Source organism: Cheilinus undulatus, linkage group 7 (genome assembly GCF_018320785.1).
Source record: "Cheilinus undulatus linkage group 7, ASM1832078v1, whole genome shotgun sequence".
Taxonomy (NCBI): Eukaryota; Metazoa; Chordata; class Actinopteri; order Labriformes; family Labridae; genus Cheilinus; species Cheilinus undulatus.
In genome coordinates, this window is record NC_054871.1 from 31,992,710 (window position 1) to 32,015,901 (window position 23,192).

A 23,192-nucleotide genomic window follows, 5' to 3' on the forward strand; every position below is an offset into this window, starting at 1 on the left:
GTAAAGACATTGACTTTTAAAAATGCTTTTATATATATATATATATAAAATTTGTTCGCACTTCTTTGATGATTCTGAATGTTACAGAGGTGCCTGTTTTTACCTTTTAAACTGCCTCTTGCTAAATGTTTTCTCTTCCAAAATCATTTAACAAGTTCTTTTTGCCTACTTACAATCAGTGTATCAGTGCACCTTTTTAATTGTCATGATTTATCAGCCAAGTCTGGAGTTGAGTTAGGTTTGATAAAGTATTTGTCTTCGTTCTTAAAGTTGATGTTGATCAAAGCTTTGTGTGATGACTCAGAGGACAGACAATCATTCATTGTTTTATTTTCAGTCTCCTTAAAGACGCATCAGCGTCTGTAAGACCAAATTATTCTTACTGCCAGTAATGTCAATCGTCATTTCCTTGTTTTTGTTACCTTTCCCCTTTTTCTCATCAATTTAACATGGCATAAAATTCCAAAAATGACAGATATTTCAAATTAAGTCTCAAAACAAACATTTAAAGTCAAAACATGGATATGTTACAAATTATACATTAATTAATTAATACACTTTAAGACCTCTTTTTTGCTTCTGTTTCAAAAAGCACACATACAAATACTCTACTTCAAGGTGTTATTCAGCATTTTTTGTTGTCTTTCAGAATTGAGCTTGTAATTTCCGTTCATATTCAAAACCACGTCTATGTTGTGTATATAAAATGTTTTTTTTATTACTTTCCTCTGTTAATCAAATAGCCTATAATATACATGCCATATGAAGTAGTTGTCAACATGTTTGTATAAGGTAGAAGAACTAAAACTGATACGTTGTCTGTTTCAGAAAACCAAATGATCAACCAAATGTGCTTACTGAAATAAAACCAAGATCTTCATAGATTTATGCACTTGTCTTCTTTTGTGACCAGTCAGTAGAGACAAAAATGTTGTGGCTGGCTTAAATTTTCATTAAACTACTAAAAAGCACCATTACGCATTGATACATGTCTTTCAATCCTTAGGAGTCCACAATCATGCCGGAGCGATGTCATTATGTGCTGTTTCTTTCCCTTGATAGCATACAAACAAGACTGCATTTTTCATTGCAATCACTTTATGTGGAAATTGTGATTTTTAAGCTCTCTGTCAATTTTAGTTTGATGTCAATAGATCAATTAGAACAGGAAATATGTTCATTTGAATTTGATAGGAAAATGTATTCTACACATATGGGACAGTGGTCCATACTGTAATGTTTTTTTTTTTTAATTGTCTTTTTTAAGAAAAAAGGTGTGTGTGTGTGGGGGGGGGGGGTCTGACTGCTTTGACTTTGAAAACATGAAAAAAAAGGGAGAGTATCCATTTTTTTTTTTGGTGCAGATTGTTTGCTTTTCTTAGTTATGAGTAAGTAGGGCCCTAAGAAAAAAAGGTTGGGAACTACTGGATAAGTGATTGATTTTTGTGATTATTTTTTGTGTACCAAACATGAGCGTTTGGTATAATTTTCTGAGTGGTTTATATTGTCTAAAGAAAAGTATTTACAAAACAGCAAAAATAGCTTGTAGACTTCTAAGGGTTCATTAGTAGGGCAAGCTGATTTTATTGTTGAAATGTGATCCTTTTCCTCAGGGTACACATGACTTTTTCATTTTTTGTAATTTATGGATTGGATTAACAATCACAGCACCTCAATGTTAGGATACTAATGAAACCTACTCATAACAGACAAAACACTGAAACACTAGGCCATTTGATCTCTATAAATATAAAAGTTTAGTACATTAATGAATAATGCACACATTTACACATAGCAGTTATTTGTTTCAGAGGTCGTTGGTCTTCATGTCCTCAATATAAACAGTTAATTTCACTCATAATGTGTATTGACTTATAGCTCCACAGTGAGTCATAATTAGGTGTGTGAAAGAGGTAGCTCTTGAATAAGAATGAACAGCGGAGTTTGTTTCTTCTTCAGCAGGAGGCGCTAGTGAGCACCGGAAGCCTTGACGCAAGAGCGAGGAAGAAGTCTGTACACGGAAGTCATCTATCCAGGATCTTGCATGCATTTGTCTCCCTTCGTAGGCTATAGCGGAGTAATTTTCTTTTCCTCTTGGCGGTTAATTCAACCGTTATGACTCTAAATGATGCGGCAGCAGGAGATGAAACCCTGAGAGGATAATGTGCAGTTTTCAGCGGACGTTAAAGATCCGGATTGGGTCAATGGACGCCAGGACTTGAAGTGGTGCTGTTTTGACAGCTGGGTTGAGCTCCCAGTACCTGGTCTGAGTGTCTGAGAGAGAGAGGGACGCGTATACTAGACAAAACTGGATATTCAAGTCTTTAAGAGGGATTACTTTATGTAGAGGCGACTATCTGCGACAGGGAAGTTGATTTTTCAGCGCCATCGACGAGAGGACAGAAAGGTGAGAGTCGTCTCAGTGTTTGCTCGGTGAGTGAAAAACTTTGTCATCAAACTCTGCCTTACTCATTACTAGTCTGTCTGTATCACAGCTGTTACTAGCGTCATCGCCTATTCTGTTACCCTAGTAATCAATCTCTGTGCCTAGCCTCCCACCGACTCGTGGTCATGGCCTCATCCCGGCTGAAGTACCTCTCTTTGGGGGTGCTGGTGTTCCAGACCACCTCCCTGGTGCTTACCATGCGCTACTCCCGGACCCTGCAGGCCGAGGGCCCGCGGTACCTGGCTTCCTCAGCTGTGGTGGTGGCTGAGGTCATGAAGATCCTAACCTGTATACTGCTGGTCTACAAAGAGCACAGTAGGTCCACAGACAAAAAAGAAAGGCCTTGTATTTATCTGAGATTCTCTAAAGTCAGTAGTAGGAGGGATAACATCGATATCTGCCAGCTAAGTTACAACGTTAGAGAGTAGCACATTAATATTACATATTGAAAACAAGTGTTCATTTTAAATCAGTAAACAAGGTTGAAGGTGGTGAACACTTAAACGCATGGCTGAGTTTAGATAGTATTTTTTATGAATCTGTTAAATAAAATCTCCTGTTAGGAGTCTAAAGTGGTTATGAAACCACAAAAATGTTTAAATGCAGGGGTGAAAAGTAACTAATTACATTAAGTGAGATTACTGTAATTGAGTAGTTTTTGTGAGGGGTTACTTCTACTTTATGAGTGCATTTTGATACCAGTACTGTTTTCTTCTACTTTAAATTTTAACTGTTAAATATGCTTTTACTTGAGTACAATACTCTTGTACTTTTTCCAACTCTGTTGACTTCTTCATCACATAGCGAGAGAATGATTCCACATCACTTCCCAAAACAGCTGTTGTGCATAGCAGTGTTATTTTTGATGTGAGGCCCATTTCACCATGAGTGAAGTTATCCATCAAGTCTGAGCTCCTGTATATGAATTTAGGGGCTCCTGAAAGGTATATGCATATTTTTCATCAGTATGTATTGCTTGCCAGAGGAGAACCACCTACCATCTAACTTTCAGAAGTGTAGTTTAACTGTACTGTAGTGTGGACTTATATAGACACTTTAAAGTGTAAATTTAATTCTCTGTGAGTTAAACTCACACTGTCAGTTTAGTTGTATATTTGACTTTATGATAGATGTATGACTTTACCTGAACAACTTGGTAAGAGATCTGCTATCTTGTTGTTTTTGCCAGTAAGGAAAGACCATATTTTACAGTTCAACTCCTTAGTAGCTACTCAGTACTTAAAGTAAACTTTTACTGAAATATTCAATACTTTTACTTGAGTAAATTTATAGACCAGTACTATTAATTTTAATTGAATAAAATTTAACCAAAGTAAATGTACCTTTACTTGAGTACAAAAGTTATTTATTTTTTCACCTCTGCTCAAATTAAAAAACAGATTTTTTTCCATCAATATTCTAAAATGTAGCCTCAAATCACTGCCGGTGGGGGGTTGGGGTGGGGTGGGGTGGGGGGGGTGTCAGATGAAGTAGTTAACAACATCCAGTTGAAACAGTCTTTTTTACGTTGACCACAGGAAATTTTGTGTCCTTGTGAGTGATGCATTTCAAATCTTTCTTTTCCTTTTTGGGGTAGTTTTGTGTTATTACATTTTAATGTCCTGTACATGCATTTTTAAAAACAAAAAACACACCCTGTTCTCTTTTACCATCAAATATATCACTCATAAAGAAGTGTTGGGCTTTTTAATACCCTTTTTATATCTATAAGTGATACGGGCATTAGAGTTAGACTGGGGAGAGAGAGACACTTGGGAATGACATGCAGGGAAGGAGTCACTGGCTGCATTTGAACTTGGTCTGTGTGCTTTGCAGACAACATCTTCTGTGCATGGGTCACAAGGCTACCAGTTCATGGCAGCAGTTTCAGGCATGAAAGAAATATTTGATACACATATACTATTTTGTTATTGACAATTTCTATTGATTTATAGGCCACAAAGAGACATCAGTCTGTTTGATTATCAGCCAAAACTCCTTAAAGTAGCTTTAAATCCAAACATGCCTTTTAAGAAAAAATGAGAAATAGTTTCACCCTCTTGTCCTTGTCATTGCTGTGAACTCATCTGAATACTCTGTTTTGTTAGTGTCTCCTTACTCTTGTCTTGAGTCAGTCAGGTTATTCAGGTTGCTCTTGTCCTACTTTTCACTCCACAGAATACAGCATGCGAGCTCTGAACAGTGTTCTGCGTCAGGAAATTGCCCATAAACCCATAGAAACTCTGAAACTCGCAATCCCCTCGGGGATCTACACCCTGCAGAACAACCTGCTGTATGTCGCCCTGTCTAACCTGGATGCAGCCACCTACCAGGTAGAGCAGATCCACAGAGATAATCTAAACATGCACATTTAAAACCCAACTGATTTGTGCACACACACAAGCAATGTATTAATGAGCAAATCTTCATTCATGGGTTATCTTAACTCTTCCACTTTTTCTCATCAGGTTACGTACCAGCTGAAGATCCTGACCACAGCGCTGTTCTCTGTGTCCATGCTGGGCCGCAGACTGGGCATCTATCAGTGGCTGTCACTGGTGATTCTTATGGCTGGAGTGGCTCTGGTGCAGGTGTAGTACAGCTTCATGTCTTTACATATCTTGTAGTAATAGAGCATCCACTCTGTGGTTTTTGTCTATGTAAATCTACTGGAGACTATAAAACAAACAAAAAAATAAAATAAAGCAAAGGATTGTTCTGTGGAGAAGCTGCTTTGAATTTAGGATTTCATAATTTAGGTTTGCACCCTCCATGAAGGCACACCCCAGACAGCCAAATGGAGCATTTATGGTTGTGAAACCAGACTGTTTTGTAGTAAAATGTTTCCCAAGACCTCCGTAGAAGCGCATAATTAAAATTGTTGAGGCTTTTTCTAAAAGCCTTGCAATCAGACAGAATTTGAGTTTTACACCATTATTCAGTGAAGTTGTCGTGAAAAAAGTGTTTATAAAAGCCACGATGAACCCAGTTATTCAAGTTATTTCATTATTTTAACCATTAACACACACAGTGAAAGGAGTTTTGTTTGTCCAGGCTTAAGTTGCTACACAAAGTTAGAAATACAATACTGAATTTGGCACAAGATTAACTGGAGAGCAACTTTACAGCATGTTTCCAAAAAGGTGGGACACTGTGTAAAGTTTAAATGATAATAAATAAAATTGAAATAATGGCATTGAGATCTGATCCAATGTAGTTCAAATAGGGCTGCCAGACTTTTAAAACAGATCTTTCTTTGCATGCAAATGCCTGTGTGATATTTAATCATACAACTTCACTCATCCATTGTAACAATATATAGAATGTTATACAACCTTTTATTAGTATCAGTGCTTATACTCTGACTTAGAAGTCCCAAATCAGAGCCATGGATCTATTTCTTTTTTTTTTTAACATTTTTCCCTGTATCAAAAAGTATTTCCAACCCATACTTCTGCAGATTACGACATGACCATAAACAGTGAGTTAGAGTACTAATTTCTGTCTTGCATTCAACACACAGAGGAGAAAGTGATAAATTAAAAGAATGGCTGTGTCTAGGAGATATATGAAGTTGATGTATAGCTCTTAACTGAACTGACTTTGTTTGTGAGCATATTGAACATATTATTCTGGCATGCCTCCAAATACTTTCCCGTTCCCTCCTCATCAATAGTCAATGATAACTCCCTTTCCTATATGCCTTTAATCCTCTGTGAGTTTGTTGGTGAAATGTCACACATTACATTATAGAGAGAGCTTGACGACTCTTTCTTTGGACATTTTCTCAGCAGATATTTCAGGGTGATCTGTAAAGGTGGGACTCTGGGTATTTTCAGTAGATTTAGAAAATAGATACTCATGTATGCTTCCATCTTTGTGTAATGCACTTTAAGTAGTGATGTCATCTGGCTGCAAGTTTCTTCTTCACAGGTCTTTTGGATTGATCTCACCTTGATCTACATCAGCGTAGCTTCCTCCTTGTTGTCCTCCTCGTTAAGACTGCACTCAAGCTTTGAATTTAAAAAGTTTTAAGGATGACAATGCATCCATATGGCAGCATTCCCATTTCATCCTTAAAACCTTTTTTAACTTTAAACTCAAGTTAATTTTTAGTGAAGAGGTCAATAGCATAATGCCCAAACTACACCTAGAATCAGCCTGATTTCATTGACGCCTGCTTTAGTATCCTGTTAGCATGTGTGTGATAGGGGCTCAGTGCAGCATGTTTTCCCTCCGTTGCCCCACACAATAGGGCATATACATTTTTTCATCAAAAAAGCCAAATTATATTGACAATAACTGATTTAAAAGAGAAAAAACATCCAAGGGGTGAATACTTTTATATTCACTGTATCTTCTGACTGTCATCCTAACATAAAGAACAATTATTGGACTTTTCTCTTCCCCCTTTGCTGCCACCTGCTTCAAACAAGTGAAGATAGCACTTCACAAATCCCTGTATAATGGGCCCTAGTGGTGTTTATATGAAAAGGATACAAAGAATAGATAAAGACAAAAACAAAAGTCTTCAAATAGGCCTACTTTCATATTTCATTGGTTGGTGTGATCTAAAAAGAAACTTGGCTACAATAATAGGTGAAATAAATGAAAATACTCTGTCTTAATCAGAAGACTGACTAAATACTGTCTGCAGTAGTCAGGCAGGATATGCTAATAAAGGATGAACGTTGACTGTAGTGATATCACCTCCTCCTCCTTGGCAAAACAAAGAGAGATGTCAATGTCCGCATTAAACCGGATGTGTTCTTAATGCTGGAGGAGCTTCACTTAGAAGCTCAAAAGAAGCAGAGTGTATGAGGAAACACCTTCAGAAACCTGCAGGATCAGACAGGTGCAGACATCACTCTTTAACAGCGTAGCCAAGAATCTGATGTGGTTTTTCTGTCACACCTTTTTACTGTTTCTGAATGACAGAATATGTCTTACACACAGTCATAACAGCTATTTTTACAAACAGTATCCTACACAAACAAGCTGCCCTTTTTAAAAAACAGCTATGTTTCACTCCGCATTTGTCTGGTGTGTGGAAGAGGTATAGATGTGAAAAGTAAACATTATCGTGATCCTAATTGTGCTTAAGTATTTAAATATTTCCTACCAAACAAATATTCTCACTTTTTCTGTTATTTTTGTATCTATCCCAAGAAAAAGTGCAGCTACAATACTTTTTTTTCCTACTTAGCACAACCACAGATCATCACCCTTTACCTTTTTTTTTCTTTTTTTTTGCATTAACACCCATTTTCCTGCTTACTGCAGCACATAACGCAGCAGCTCTCACCCCCTGCAGCACTTTTTACAACTCTGCAAAGTTGTGAAGATGCCTTTGTGTGAATTTTAGGTGTCCAGGATCACAGATTCAGAGTTTCACTGTTAACCATTATAGAGAGCACATGTTTTTTCTAAATAAAAGTTATAGTTTCATGTAGATGTTTACTCACTGGATACTTTATTTGATTTAAAACCTATGAATGAGTTTATCTGCTTCTTTTGTGTTTGGCACATTGATTTCAAAAGTGCTTTTCCTTTTGTCATGCTTAGAGAACACGTTTAATGTTCTGGGGGATATTATTACCCTCTTTGTAATGAGTTAAATTAGGAAATAATTACGACTCATAATCTATGTTACAGCTGTTTGAAGATCAGCCTGTAAACAGTTTGTTTGGTTAGTAAAGTAATGAAAGTTAGCTTAGGAAGCCCAAAGTCCATCAACAGGGTAAAAATGGTAGTCTGGCTCTGTTCTAACAATGACAGGAAAGCTTTTATAAAAGACTAACTTTAGAAACTGTCACACTAACTGACTGAATGATTACAAAGCAAATACAACCCCCATAAACCCATATTTATTCTCTATGGAACATAAACAACATATCAGATGTTGGAAAATGAGACATTTTACTGTAGTATAGAAAGCATTAGCTCATTTGAATTTGATGGCAGTCACACATAAAAAAAGTTGGGATAGGTCTAAGTGTACCAGTGTGAAGCAGCCCCTCTTCTTTTACCCGCAATCTGCAAACTGTAAACATCTGGGAAGTGAGGGGACTATTTGCTGGAGTTTTGGGAGGGAAATTTTGTCCCCTTCTTGTCTGATGTAGCATTGTAGCTGCTCAACAGTCCTGGATCAGCTTTGCTGGATTTATGATGCTCCAAATGTGTTCTGTTGGTCTGGACTGCAGGCAGGCTAGTTCAGCACCCAGACTCTTCTACTGTGAAGCCATGCTGTTGTGATGGATGTGGTATGTGGTTTAGCATTGTCTTCTTGCTGAAATATGTAAGAACCTCCCTGAAAGAGATGTTGTCTGGATGGGAGCATATGCTCCGCTGAAACCTCTTTATTCTTTTCAGCATTGATCCACAACATAGGCACTAATGCAACCCCATACCAACAGATACACTGGATGGTCCCTCTCCTCCTTAGTCTAACAGACACATCATCTGCACGTGCATTTGTAGATTTGTGAATTGCACAGTGAACAGTGATTTCTGGATGTGTTCCTGAGCCTGTGAAGGGATTTCCAGTGCAGAATCTACCTGTTTTTAACTCAGTATTGCATGAGGCCCAAAGATCATGAGCAACTGATATTGACTTTGGACCTGGTCCCTTGCACACAAAGATTTCTCCAGATTCTCTGAATCTTTTGATGTTCTCATGTATTGTAGATGGTGGGGTTTTTAAAGTCTTCATAATTTTATACTGAGGAACATTTTTCTAAAATTGTTTTATTTTATTGTTTTATTTATTTTATTTTAGATACACTTTTTTTTGCAGATCAGCGAGCCTCTGCCCCTCTTTACTTTACGACTCTGCCTCTTTAAAATTATACTTAATCTTGTAACTGACCTGTTGCCAATTAACCTTTTTCACTGCAAAATGCTCCTCCAGCTGTTCTTATTAGGACCACTTATTTTCCAGTCTTTTTTGCCCTGTCCCTTCTTTTTTGAGATATGTTACTGCTATCAAAAATGTCTCAGTTTCAATTCCTGACATGCTGTTGTTATGCTATTTAGAAAAAAATTGATTTATGGTATTTGCAAATATTTTGCATTCTGTTTTTTTTTTACATTTTACAGAGTGCCCCAACTTTTTGGAATTGGGTTGTATATCAAAGGCATTAAAACAGTATAAAACCTCAGTCATTATTTTATCAGGGAGTACATCTTTGGCCTGAGGTTCCTGCTTCTTAGTCGTTAAAAATCAACATATAAGCCTCCAGTGAGAAAACGTCAGTCATGTGTGCTTTGCTCTGTACACAGTTTCCATCAGTCAGACACAGGATAGCAGGGGATGATGGATTATTCATTAAATGCCACCTGAAGCGTTTTCATTTTAAATAAATATCCTTTCCAGTACTGCTAAAAGGTCAAGAACAAACCTCCAAGCTGACTTCTTTTTCTCATTCAAGTGTTTCTCTTGTGTGTGCAGTGGCCCTCAGAGTCTGCTCAGGCTCAAGAAAAAGAGACCCTCTCAGCAGGCTCCCAGTTTGTGGGTGTGGCGGCGGTGCTGGTGGCGTGCTGCTCCAGTGGGTTTGCTGGCGTCTACTTTGAGAAGATCCTGAAGGAGAGCAAACAGAGCGTGTGGGTCCGAAACATCCAGCTCGGTCAGTATTCATCGATTGGATGAATTAATCAGATGTCAAGTCAGGCTCATACTGTACACCAGCAGTTCCTTTCTAAATGTGGTTTAACAGATGGTAAAATATATGTATGGTTTATGGAGTTTGATCGGTGCACATCATCATCATCATCATCATCATCATCATCATCATCAGAGGAACTGTTTTTATTTGTGTTGAAAACAGATGAGAAGTCACTACGTCTGTGCTTCTGAAGTAAGCTCCAGTGTGCGAGAACAGTTTCCTTTTTTCCCTGCTCACAGAGCCAGCTGGGCTTTTTACCTGCGATCTGTTTCAGCAGAGATGAATGTTCCTGTCTAGTTTATTTTTACCCTGGAGCGTGTGAGCCATGTGTTAAGTCTCCTGCGATTCCCCGTGTAAGCTCCGAGCTTTTTCACCTGCATTAAATTTCTGGAGCTGAGATCTGCAAAAAAGAGCATAGGAGAAACTTTACTTATTCTTGTAGCTGGTGTTGGTCGGAGTTTTCAACAGAATACAAGAATAAAAAAATTTAAAAAGGTGAAAAAGGAAATACTAGTGAAAAATTTGTTATCATTAAAGTCATCTGACCATCAAAAAGACTGCTGCTTTATAGTTAATGTAGGATTTATAGAACAGCATTTATTTGCTTATTTGGAGATTTATTAGAATATTGATGGTACTTTAAAGAGACAGTAGACAACACAAGCATAACAACAAGAAACCTTTCTCTTCTTGCTCATATCACTCTGCTAAGCCCCTCCAACCAGTCTGTCAGTCATATCTGACCCAGAGGACTGACACACTGACAAGCTATCAAACTCATAAAGAAAATTAAAAATTAGCAACAGGTGTGTGCTAATCAGGCTGTGTGCTCTTAGCCCTGCCGTGGCAGAGAGAGAGGCAGCAAGAGAGACAGAGCATGGAGCAAGATCAGGGAGTAAACCAGGTCATTTAAGTGCATAGGCAAGAGTTTTCTATATCATGATAATGTTTGTCTTTTATCCTGGAAAATTACAATGGCAATGACTCTAAACTCACCAGTATTTCTTTATTTCTCTTTTTATCTTTCATGGTCAGAACCAGTCCATGTTCAGACTTGCAGCTTATAATTGGCACATGAGTGTTTTCATTTTTATGAATTGTTTCCTGTGAATGTTCTTAGCCAGGATCATGGATCTTTAGTTTACAGCAGGTTAAAATGGAAACATTGAGAGTCATTGTGTTAGGTTTGTAATACCACAGAATGAGGCCAACATTAACTCATCTGCCAGCAATCTGCTGCTCATCAATATTACTTTTTGTATGAGCTCTCTCTAGGCTTGCAAAGAAGTCCTCCAAGACAATGAAGAGATTATTGGGAAAGTTCTGAATGTCATGACGGACAGTTAGAAATGATAGTTAGAAATGCAATCATGTAGTAATCGTTCAAGAATAAGATGGTAATTACCTTGTAATAAATTGGTATTATACCCTTAGTTACCCTATAACCCTAACCCTTGTGATATTGTGGCAATTCTCTGTTAATTAAGTAGTACTTTACCAAGTAATTTCTTAGAAATAAGATGATAATTTTCTATACGAGTTGCTTGATAATTCCTAGGTGATTTCATTATTTATCTAGATCAGAGGTGTAAAACTCAAGGCCCGGGGGGCCAGATCTTGCCTGTGCTACAGGTATACAGCCCACAAGATCATAATATATTTTTATCATAACTGGCCCTTCGTTTTGCAGATTTCTGCAGATTTCCTCCAGCCTAAAATTGTAAACTTTAACCTTGAGATTTAATGTCCTTAAGTCATAAAAAATTGAAAAAGTTAAGAGTAAAAATCATTAAATAAAAGATCATAGATATGGGGAAAAGAATTAGTTTGTGCTTTCCTTCCATTTTTGAATTTTGCATGTCACAATTATGACAAACATATGAAATTGACTTTTTATTTCATATTTTGACCTATTTAGGTTCACAATTATAATTTTAAGTCATGTTTCACCTAATTAGCTTATTATTTCGAATTTTATCTCATGTTTTGACCTTTTTCAACCCCTACCTTTGACTTTAATCCAATATTTTTGCCTTTTAGTCTAGCCATTTAAAAATTTTTTATCTCATATTTTGACCTTTTAAAATTTTGATTTCAAATTTTATCTCATATTTTGACCTTGAAAACATGATTGCAAGTTTCTATTTCATATATTTGCTTTTTAAAAACATTATTTGACATTTAATTTCATGTTTTGACCTTTTAAACAAATAAGTTTGACATTTTATCTCAGATTTTAAGCCTATCAATTTCATTTTGACTTTTTTCAATCTCAGAGTCATTTATCATCATTGCTAATTTTTCCCCCCATAATTTATAACTGGTGAAAATGAGGTTGACAGTTTATGGTTGAATGTTGACGCTGCTGGGCTCTCCGGTTAGACCTAAATTCAGAATCTGACCCCTGCTGTGATTGAGTTTGACACCCCTGCGCTTGATTAAAGTGAGTCCTTGCTGAAAATGTATGTCATTTTAAGGGTTAGGATTAGGGTTAGGGTAAGGGGTTTGGGTAAAATACCACCTAATTACCAGAGAATTGCTACAATATTACAAGGAATTACTTGATAATTAATGCATTATTACTAGGTAAATACTTCCTTAATATTACCATATTTCCAAGTATATACTTGGCAAAATACCAACTTATTACTAAGTTATTACCACCTTATTCTTGAGAAATTACAAGACAATTACACTTATTACTGTAAATTACTGGGTTATTAGATCCCACTAAAATAAAGTAGTACTGATTAGTCTTTTCCTATCCATGGACTGTATATCACATCATCACATATTAAATCCATTTAATAAATTATTTGGTTTTGATGCTTAGCCATAAATTAGAGTAATCGCTTTGTATTTTTTATGGCATTTAAAGCTATCTGACCTAAATACAGCACTTGATTTTATTGCTGAAATCGTGTGCATCACTGTTGAAGTTGAATAGTTGTTCTGTGTGGCATTTTCACATCAGAAATAAATAAGAAGAACCGGCAGTATTTTGCATGGCAGAATAATCTAATTAGTTAATGTTTGAATTACACAATTATTAATAGTGTCTTTTGTAATAATTTAGTTGTGCTACTTTTACTGCAATAACGTTCATGCATTCATTATACAACATCACCTCAAGGGATGCACCGGTGCTTAAGTTAAAATCATCATTTAGAAACTGCATTGTATTTACTTGGGTTGTCTTTGTGAGTTATTAAAATCGGTTTGATGATCAGAAAACATTTAAGTGTGATAAATATGCAAAAAAAATCAGGAATCAGAAAGGGGGCAAATACTTTTTCATGGCACTGTATCTGTTGTCAAATTAAATCGATGCTAGCATCTAGTCAACTAAAAAAGCAAAATGGTCTGCACACCAGGAAGTTCCCGTTAAAGGATTTAGAAATCACACTAGTTAAGAGTGGACAAAAAACAAGTAGTCTGTCTGTTCAAAGCTTAATAAAATCCAGTTTCCAAGTACTTCAAAGTCACTAATCGGTGTACTAAATCCCAGTTGTTTAATCTGTTCAAAGTTCAAAGTGTGACGACAAATTTGATGTTTTAAGATGAAGGAAATGTCAAATTTTACCCCTTCCAAACATCATTTAAGTTCTTCTTTCTTTATTTTATCTCTTGGCTGCATAAATCTTTTCTTTGTGGTATTTTTTTTTCTCTTTCTCTGCAAATGGACATACTTTGTTTGTGTTTCTAGGTATGTTTGGCCTGGTGTTTGGCCTCGTTGGGATGCTGGCTTATGATGGAGAGAGGGTTAGAGAATCTGGAATGTTCCAGGGGTACAACTCAATCACCTGGACTGTCGTAGCTCTTCAGGTAACACTCACTCTGCTAATCCAACATTTTCCCATTAAAACTATATTATCAAATCTCACAAGCTTTTTATTTCTTGGATCATACCCCCTGTGAGACGGTGCAGGTCATGTTTGTCCATCTGTGCCTTTGTGTTTGTTGTTTCTCCAGGCACTGGGGGGTCTGGTCATTGCAGCGGTCATCAAGTATGCAGACAACATCCTCAAGGGCTTCGCTACGTCGCTCTCCATCATCCTGTCAACGCTGATATCCTACTTCTTGCTTCAGGACTTCGACCCTTCAGGGTAGAAGAAGAAACACTCCCTATCTCTATCTCTCTTTTTTATTTTTGTGTTTCTTTCTCATTATCTTATTCTTTGACCTGAGTGTTTTGTCTTCTGTCGTCCTCAGCGTTTTCTTCCTGGGGGCCATTTTCGTCATCGTGGCCACTTTCCTGTATGGCTACGAAGTCAAGCCACCCTCCAACCCCAGCAGGGCGTAGGACTCACACGGCTGACACTACAGCAGCAGGAGAAGGTCCTGCTGATGTCACAATGTGGAGGGGAAAGGAGGACAGAGAGCTGGAGAGAAAATAAGGGGAAAGGTCTTTATCATATGTTGTGATCACAAACAGGATGAGAGATCAGAGGAGTAGGAGGAGAGGAGGAAAGCAGAGAGAGTGAAAAGATGGCTAAAAAACATGTAAGTGATCAGTCACACACCAAAAGTGCCTCCGTTATGAAGGGTAACCAATGAGAAAAAGATCACTGTGGCAAAACAGGATTGTGTGTTTTCCTTTTTTCCATAGAATTGCCACTGTAGAGAAAATCCTGGCTGCCACAGCTCCAGATGTGGCAAGGTTTTCCCATTGGGACCGACTGATTGTTTTATTGAGAAACGGACTGCAAGTCACTGTAACTGCCACATCAGTTGCACTTCTACTGTTGAGAACAGGAAAAAAACATTTTAGATGTAGGGAAATAGGACCACACTGTCGGCTGGTTTCAGTATTGATGCTTCTGAGTCTTCATTTCTTACTTTGAAAGCTCTGAAAGCACATTTCTCCCCCAGGAATGGGCCCATCGATCCGTTACTCACTCTAAAGCTGTGTACAATACACAATCTGACTGTTAAGGTTTGCTCTGGGGCCATGTTTGGGGTTAGAGCTTCCTTAAGATGGGGGGATTTGTGCACAGCTTAAGAGGTAGGTCTGCCTGCGAGGCACACGTCGGGGCAAAACACCCCATTACTCATAGCACTGGGAGCCTTCAGTCATAGAATTTACAGTGACCATAAGGTATTGTTTCCTTAATTACAGCTCTTGTGTTGCATTTCTCTTCAGCTATTTTTGGAACAGTTTTTGTTGCCAGGCAACATATGGTCACTGAGACATCTTTGATAACACATGTGTGTGTGTGTGTGTGTGTGTGAGTGTGAGCGTGAGAGTGTGTGTTTGTGACAGATATTTTACTGAATGAGTCTGGTCTGTCTGAGTCTGATAGAGTTATATGATTTAATTAATCTGGGTTTAAGGAGTACATGAATTTAATTCAGAAATACTGTTCTAGGCTGGAAGAAGGTTAATTTTTTGTTTAAATTTCATAATGTGGTGAAGATTATTCTGTAAAACTTGAAATTGTGTTAATCTTGGGTGTAAATAATGGCACCATATAATCTAAAAACTAAATGAACTGTCTTTGTAACTTATTCATTCATTCAGTTGGGGAATTACATGAATTTCAAAGCCATGAATGATGCACATCCAGCTCACTAAGTCCTGAACTCATGGAAAAGTAGATTCAGTTTAATTTTTGATAAAGAAATCATATAACTAAATATGGCCCAGCTAATTCTGAACAGCCTACATTGTTGGTTTTCTTGACATCAGACATCTGTGAGGCAGTTTTCCTGAAAAAAAAAATACCATTACATTGTGGCTTTTTCCTCCTATAGAGCTTTTTTTTTTTTTTTTTTTTTTTTTTTTTTTTTAAATAAAGCGGGTATAATTATTAACTTTATTATTTCAATTACCAATGTGTGAATCTTTTATAAAAGAAAAGATTTTTTCTGAATTTGTTTTTGTGGTGCATTTATTGTGTTTGTCCTTTAGACCTTGTATACGCAAAAATACCCACACTTATCATGAACAGCCAAATCATAATTCTTTATCGCAGAAGGTAAGAAAGGAATTAGAAATGTTCTGTCTTTGGCAATTAGATTCCTTTCTGATGTCTCTGTGTTAGTTAGTTAGTAAGGCCAACGGCAAGATAGAAACCCCCTCTTATGGAGTCTTGACCAAACGGCAACCTCTGGTCCTAAAAAATGAAGCCAATGCGGAAGTGCAAAAAATTGCTATACCGCAACTGTCCACTTGAGGCTGGCTGCAGGAAAACCTGAAGTTCCGTCTGCACACATGTTAAACAGCCAGTTTTGACACACAAAATAAACTGATTTACAGCCTGGTTCAAAACACCAAATGTGTCTCATTAGCTAGTGTCTTATTGTGCTCCCACTGTACGCGGGGTGAATTTTTTTGTACCACGATCATTTGGATTATATTTAGGATAAACCTCACTTCACGGTGATTGGCGCGTCTCATTTGACTGACAGATAGCTCGGCAGGTAGGGGCCCCATTCCTGTCAACCGGAATGCGAGCTAGCAGGCTGACAGGAAGTTGCGCTTAGTGGGCGGGCCGTTATGTTGGTCCAAAGTTCGTTTGAGACCGCGATTTCAATATGGAAGCATCCACGGATTAGCATCAAAAGCCATTTTACTCCAACTATTGTAAGCAGACGACTGACGTCACATGGCGTTTGTCCAATTCTTTCTACAGTCTATGGTCTTGGCCCTGGTGATGGTGTTGAAGAAGGATTTAGGAAGTGATGCATGGTGGCCAATGAAGATCTGGACCCAAAAATGATGATTTGAAAAGGAGGTGGCTGGGGTGGAGGAAGGAGGCACAGATCCATGCTGCTGACAAACTGACAGCATCAGAGAGAAGAGGCGATTTAAAGTTTGACAGCAGTAAAATACTTGGTCCATGGAGAGCTTAGTTAGAACTGTTTGGTTTTGCTCTTCAGAAGTATGGTGTCATTCACCAACCATCCTTAAGAGGAAATTAGTTTTTATGCAGTTTCTAAGGAGACAATAAAATGCCACAAAGTTTCCTGATGCGTCATATAGTCTTAGCTAAGAACAAAATCTAAGGACACTGCAGAGCACTCTTGACCACATTTAAGTGTCAATATGGCAATACAGGTATTACATTTACACTTCTCAGCACTCAGATACGCAACAGAAGGAAAAATACAAAAACATTAGTTTTTAGATTGTTTTCTGTATTTTTATTAATTTTGCAGTTTAGTTCCATAAGAAAGAGTTGGAAAAAGTACAAGACTATCATACTCAAGTAGAAGTAAACAGTATGGTGTAAACATTCCCTTTACATTTGAAAATCTGTACTTTGGTGATGTATTATTTAAAAATTAGAATTGTAATGATAAGAAATTATTTTGTGTACTATTTGTAGAAAGTAAAAAAGGCTTTAATAGGAAATGGTTAAAGGTGGAACCATCCACCATTGAGGAATGGATGGAAATTTTACACTAAATATACATAATGAAAAAATTGTCATTCTTCCTTAGAGAAAAAAGGAAACATTTTATCAGAAGTGGCTAGAGTGAGAACATAAAACCTGTAAGATCTGGTTTTATTTGAACCTATCTAATACACGTGTTAATACACAAGTAAAAAGTAGATCATTCAAAGTTAACTCAAAGTACTAAACACTGAGTAGCTACTTTTGGCTACCCAAGGGGATTGTACAGTGAAATATGATCTTTCCTTGATGTGCAATAACAAGAGAGTATGAATCTCTAACCAGGGTGTTTATTATAAGGTGTGACAGAAAGCTTGGACCTTCCTGTTTTGGCATTTAATGTTTATTTTTTACTCAGTACTTGATACTTTTTAAAATTCCTAGGGTCAGTACTTCCTCCAAAATATGTTCAAGTAGAAGTAAAATAACTAATTTCTCAAACTACCTTAAAAAATGTACAAGTACACAAAAATGCAACTCAATTGCAGTAATTTGAGTCAATGGCAATAGTTACTGTCCACCCCTTCTATGAGATAACGTATAAATACATGATTTAAAAATGGTCAACTTTGAATATAACCAGATGTTTGATCTGAACTGTGAAATAATTAAAATTTAAATTTTTTCATAAACCTCTATTTAAACAATTAAGATCTACCTTCACGTATGAGCACTTTAATGTGCTCAAATTATGTGTCATCATTTAGCAGCATCAGTTTTTATGTGAAATGTAGGGTTCCATCAAATCCTACTTGTTTGGGAAAAAAGGCTGGATAGCGCTTTATGTTAGTGAGCCGTTATTACCCAGCAATTTCATCAAAATATACGTTTGTAATAAGTTTGTAATTTGCCACGTCAAAACTTGGTGATATCAAGGAAGCTTTTACCTAGTAATAATGTGTTAAATATCAAGTATAGTGGCTATTCTCTGATAATTTGTTGGTATTTCACCCTAACCCTTACCCCCTAACCTTCACTGTAAAAAATACTTGTAAATTATTTAGGAAGGACTCACTTTAATTAAGTGGAATAAAATAAATAAATTTACTGGGAATATCAAGCAACTTCTTTAGAAAATGACTTTATTTCTAGGAAATTACTTGGTAAAATGTCACCTAACTCCAAGAGAACTGCCACAATATTTTAAGGGTTAGGGTAAGGAAAAATAACAACCGATTACAAGAGAATCGGCCGCAATCTTACAAGGAATTACTTGATAATTAAAACATTACTAGGTAAATACTTGGTAAAATGCCAGTAGTTATCACTTATTACTAGGTGAATAAGATCTCTAAGTAACTAGGGACCACTAAAATAAAGTGTTAACTAAGTTTGCTGCTCATTGCATGTAGTATCTGATTCCGGCACAATCCACTACTGACACTAAATAAAAGATTAAAATGGCATTTTCTTTTCTTGTTTTTGTTTAATTAAGAGCAGCTCCACATCCACTTTAGAACTAAGTATTTCTTTTACTTGGAGTCCAGTTCATTTTTGTTTTTATGGTTTATTTTAATTTGGACATTACTGATGTCTCACTACTTCTCACTCCTGTGGGCCTTCTGTGTTTTCACACAGCTCTGCAGTCTTATGATCTTTCATGGGCATGAAAGGGGTGATTTTCCTATGCTAACTAGTTAAGGAAAAGTGCCAAATCTTCCAGCTTGCAATGACATAGTGTTCATCAATTCAAGAATAAAAGTGTGAAAAGTTCAGCAATTAAAGAACATGCCATGACATAGGATTATCTTTCTGAAGAATAAATTTTAGAAAATTCTCATGAAGATATTGGTGAATAATGCTCTACATGCCCATAATCAGCTAATTACCAGAGCAGGAAGAAACAGGGAGAGATGAGCAATCTGAATGAATATGGAACAGCCTTCCTGCCTGAACTTGCACACAGTTTCACAAGTACAACTCATACTGCAGTAACATTATTACACTGTTCGTTTTCAATTCATTAATTTTCTTAGCAGCCTGTCATACTTATCAACATTTAAACCCTCTATGTCTGACTCCAAATTAAGTTTTGCACACTTCCGTATCTATTTCGTCTAATTTAAAACTTGGCACCACTGTAGAAGTTCACACAACATAACAGGAATGAATTCGCACTGTTATTTTTGGCATTTGTTTTAATGAGTTTAAAAACACTGCATGCAAAAGACAGTCTGAGAGAAAGGATGCCAGAGATTCATGTTTTTATATCATAACACTGTTAAACACCATTACCCAGCCATGTGAAACCAACAACTGCATCAGACTCTGGTCAGAAACACATTTCCCATGTTGATTTACCCTCTGCTCCTCAGGCACATCTGTTTCTGTAAAAGACACTTCAGGTCCTCCTACACAGACAGCAGACTGTGCGACCTTGTGGTCAAGTATAAATACATTTTTTTTTTGCCTAAAACGTATTTCATTCAGGTCAACTTGTGAAAAAGTATTCGCTTTTTTTCAACCTTAAAAAATCCCCAATTTGCCCAATAAAATCACAGACCAATGAATTTCACCTATTTAGTTTTTCCATTTCAAAGTGCTGCTCCAGATGTTTACCTTGATTGTCAGCTGCTGTGTGCCCAACAACATGCTTTAGTCATACCGCAATATAATTTACATGTTCCAAGTGTGTACACCCTCCATAGAATTACTGCGATGCAGCACAAGACAGATTGAGATCACTCCTCATGCTGACAGCTCTTCTGTAAATGTGTGTATATGTGTGTGAGTGTGTGAAGGCTTGTTGGGTTTGCACCAGGAGTAATGAGCAGCATGGGTAAGATGATGTGGTTACATCCTCCATCTCTCTTCATCTCTGTCTCATCTGGACCAGCTCAGCACTTCAGCGCGACCTGTTTCACCGGCCCACTGTGTGCTGAGTGTGTGTGAGCAGAAATACATCATATAGAACATTCTGCAAATACAAAAGCAACATTTTCAGACTCAAAGTGATTGTGAAATGCTTGAATTCTTTAAGCTGCACTCTGGTGTTCATATTCACTCGGGAGTCTTCATAAAAACACGTTTTGTAGAACATCTTAATGGCACAACAGACAGTATGTCTGTGTAAACGAAATACTGCACCAGTCTTTAAAGGGTCACTTTAACCAAATATAAAAGCACAGAACAAAAAATAGATATATTGTCATTTTTTTAACATTACCAAGCCATGCAGATGATTTGGACATAATTTTTGGAGGTTTAAAGACATCTGTCCTTGAGATTTCTGCCTCTGCACAATACAGTGTAGGTAAATGGATTATAAAAGCTTGGAAAAGTTACATTCAAATTAGCAATATTATACACATCAGTTTTCACCAAACATTATTAAACACTGACCATTTTTCATCTGAAGTCATCCTAAAGGTTTAAAGCTTAAATGCTGTTAAAATGTATGGCTCTTTTTCTAGTGTTAAGCTATATGAGAGTTTTTATAGCTTCACTGCTTCTCGGCTGTTTGGCTACAGAAATACAATGTTTAAAATCCGGGGGAATATTTTGGTCGAATTTAAATGTAAAACAACTTTAGAAAAAAAACTACTGTTAAAGCTAACAGCTGACTACTGTTATGGCTAAACCTTGTATTTAAAGATGTTTGTTATAAAGTTCCAAGCTAAATTTTCACTAGCAAAATAGCAGATTCCTGGCCAACATATTAGTTAGTAACTGTTCCTATTTTATAATGGTCACACTACCAAATTTAAGCGTTATCTTAAAGGGATACTTAAAGGGAAATAATAACGTATAATTATGTAACATTACAACACATGAAGCAAATGCTCGGAACTATTTCTTGAGTAAACCACTGGGCGGAGTGACACAGTGCAGCAGCCATGTCTGGAGTGTAGTTCCGGGTTTGCATTTAGCTTTAAAACATCTCCGTCTCGTAATTTTCCGTGATTATTTCATAGCATGGTGAATGTACAGGTCACAACTTGTCCATGAGAGCGTTTTGGAGTTGTTGGATTGTGTATTTGATGAGTTTGATGAGGGAAAGCCAAAAATACCGTCTGCTTACATTGAGTTGGCACAGCAGGTCTGACCTCGGCAGCGGCGATCTAAAAATACCTTGCACCAACAACTGAAGGTAACGAACCTATTACTAAGACTATAGGAATTATGGCAATGGGCAAATTTGCCAATATGTTGAAGTATTCCTTTAAGCCTTGTGCCAGCTAACCGGGATATTATATAACAAGTCATTAAATGGTAATGTTAGCTGCCTGACTATGGTTTATGAAGCGTCAAATGTGTTTGTTAGCTTAAAATTTGGGTTTGTATTTTGCTTGCCAAACATCAGCATGAAGGCATTTCATCTATCCATCAATTTTCTTCCATTTTTTGAGGCTAGGTCATGGTTGCAGCAGGCTAAGCAAGTCAGCCCAGACATTCCTCTCCCCAGCAACATTTTCCAGCTTTCCTGGGGGATTCCAAGGCCTTCCTTCAGCTCCCTCCAGTTAATCCTGGGTCTACCCCGGGGTTTCCTTCCAGTTGGATGCACCCGGGAGACCTCCACAGGGAGGGGACCAGGAGGAATCCTAATCAGATGTCTAAACCACCTCAACTGGCCACTGGCCACAGACAAAGGAGGAGCTGCTCTACTTCAAAATCCCCCCAGATGTCTGAGCTCCTCACCCTTTCTCTAAGGCTGAGTGCAGACACCCTCCTGAGGTATCTTATTTCAACCGCTTGAACCTGCAGTCTCATTCTTTCAGTCCTTACCCAAAGCTCATGACTATAGGTGAGGGTTGGAACCACAATTCATTGGTAAATTGAGAACTTTGCCTTCCAGCTCAGCTCTTCACCACAACGGCCAGGTACGACATCTGCAAAACTGCCAGACCACCTGTCAATCTCATGCCCCATGCTACCCCCCCTTGTGAACAAGACCCCCAGATACTTGAACTCCTTAACTTGTGGCAAAGACTCACTTCCCACCCAGAGGGGGCAATCCACCGTTTTCCAGCAGAGAACCAAGGGTTTCAGACTTAATGGTGCTGACCCTTATCCTCACCGCATCACACTCAGCTTCAAACCGCCCCAGCTCATGCTGAAGGTCCCCAGCTGAAGAGGCTAACAGAACCACATCATCTGCAGAAAGAAGAGATGAGATTTTGAGGTCAACAAACCAAAAGCCCTCCTCCCCCCGGCTGTGCCTCGAGATCCTGTCTGTGAAGATCACAAACAGAATTGGAAATATGGGGCAGCCATAGCAGAGGCCAACACACACCAGGAACGTGTCCGTTTTCGTGCTGCAGTACCCCCACATGACCCCACTAAAGACCCTGTGAGAGTAGAGAGCTGGTTCACCGTCCCAAGACCAGGACAGAATCTGCATTGTTCCTCCTTTATCCGAAGTTGGACAATTGGCTGGAGCCTCTTTTCCAGCACCCTATAGTAGACTTTCCCATGAGCCTGAGTAGTGTGATACCCTCATTATTCAAGCATACCCTCTCGTCCCTCTTTTTAAAGCTAGGAACCACCACCCTGGTCTGCCACTCCACAGGTACTGTCCCAGACTTCCACTTGACACTGAAGAGGCATATCAGCCATGACAGCCCTACAGTGTCCAGGGTCTTCAGTATGTCAGGACAAATCTTATCCACGCCTGACGCCTCACCACTGAGGAGCTTTGCATGTAATCATTGTTGGTGTTAAACATTAGTTGTCAGTTTTATG

At 37.8% G+C, this 23,192-nt stretch overlaps 1 protein-coding gene across 3 annotated transcripts; it reads left to right on the forward strand.

Annotated features, from left to right (window-relative positions):
• Nucleotides 1-2,022: 2,022 nt before the first annotated feature.
• Nucleotides 2,023-15,861, forward strand: slc35a3a (solute carrier family 35 member A3a). 3 transcript variants are annotated; one of them, XR_005992062.1, is made up of 9 exons: nt 2,023-2,433; nt 2,552-2,761; nt 4,625-4,779; nt 4,915-5,037; nt 9,897-10,071; nt 13,817-13,935; nt 14,083-14,216; nt 14,323-14,613; nt 14,720-15,861. XR_005992062.1 is itself a non-coding variant. In XM_041790397.1 (8 exons), the coding sequence occupies exons 2-8, from the start codon at nt 2,572-2,574 to the stop codon at nt 14,411-14,413; spliced, it is 987 nt and encodes a 328-aa protein (XP_041646331.1). In that variant the 5' UTR covers nt 2,023-2,433; nt 2,552-2,571; the 3' UTR covers nt 14,414-15,861. The 3 variants fall into 3 exon arrangements, 2 of the variants coding, with proteins under 2 accessions (XP_041646331.1, XP_041646332.1); XM_041790397.1 differs by having other exon boundaries at nt 14,323-15,861; XM_041790398.1 differs by having other exon boundaries at nt 2,023-2,407; nt 14,323-15,861.
• The last annotated feature ends 7,331 nt before the right edge of the window (nt 15,862-23,192 follow it).

Coding starts and splice junctions, on each gene's coding strand:
- slc35a3a (XM_041790397.1), top strand. CDS start 2,572: ATGGCCTCATCCCGGCTGAAGTACCTCTCTTTGGGGGTGCTGGTGTTC. Junction 10,072..13,816: donor GGTCCGAAACATCCAGCTCG/GTCAGTATTCAT, acceptor TTGTGTTTCTAG/GTATGTTTGGCCTGGTGTTT. Junction 13,936..14,082: donor GGACTGTCGTAGCTCTTCAG/GTAACACTCACT, acceptor TTGTTTCTCCAG/GCACTGGGGGGTCTGGTCAT.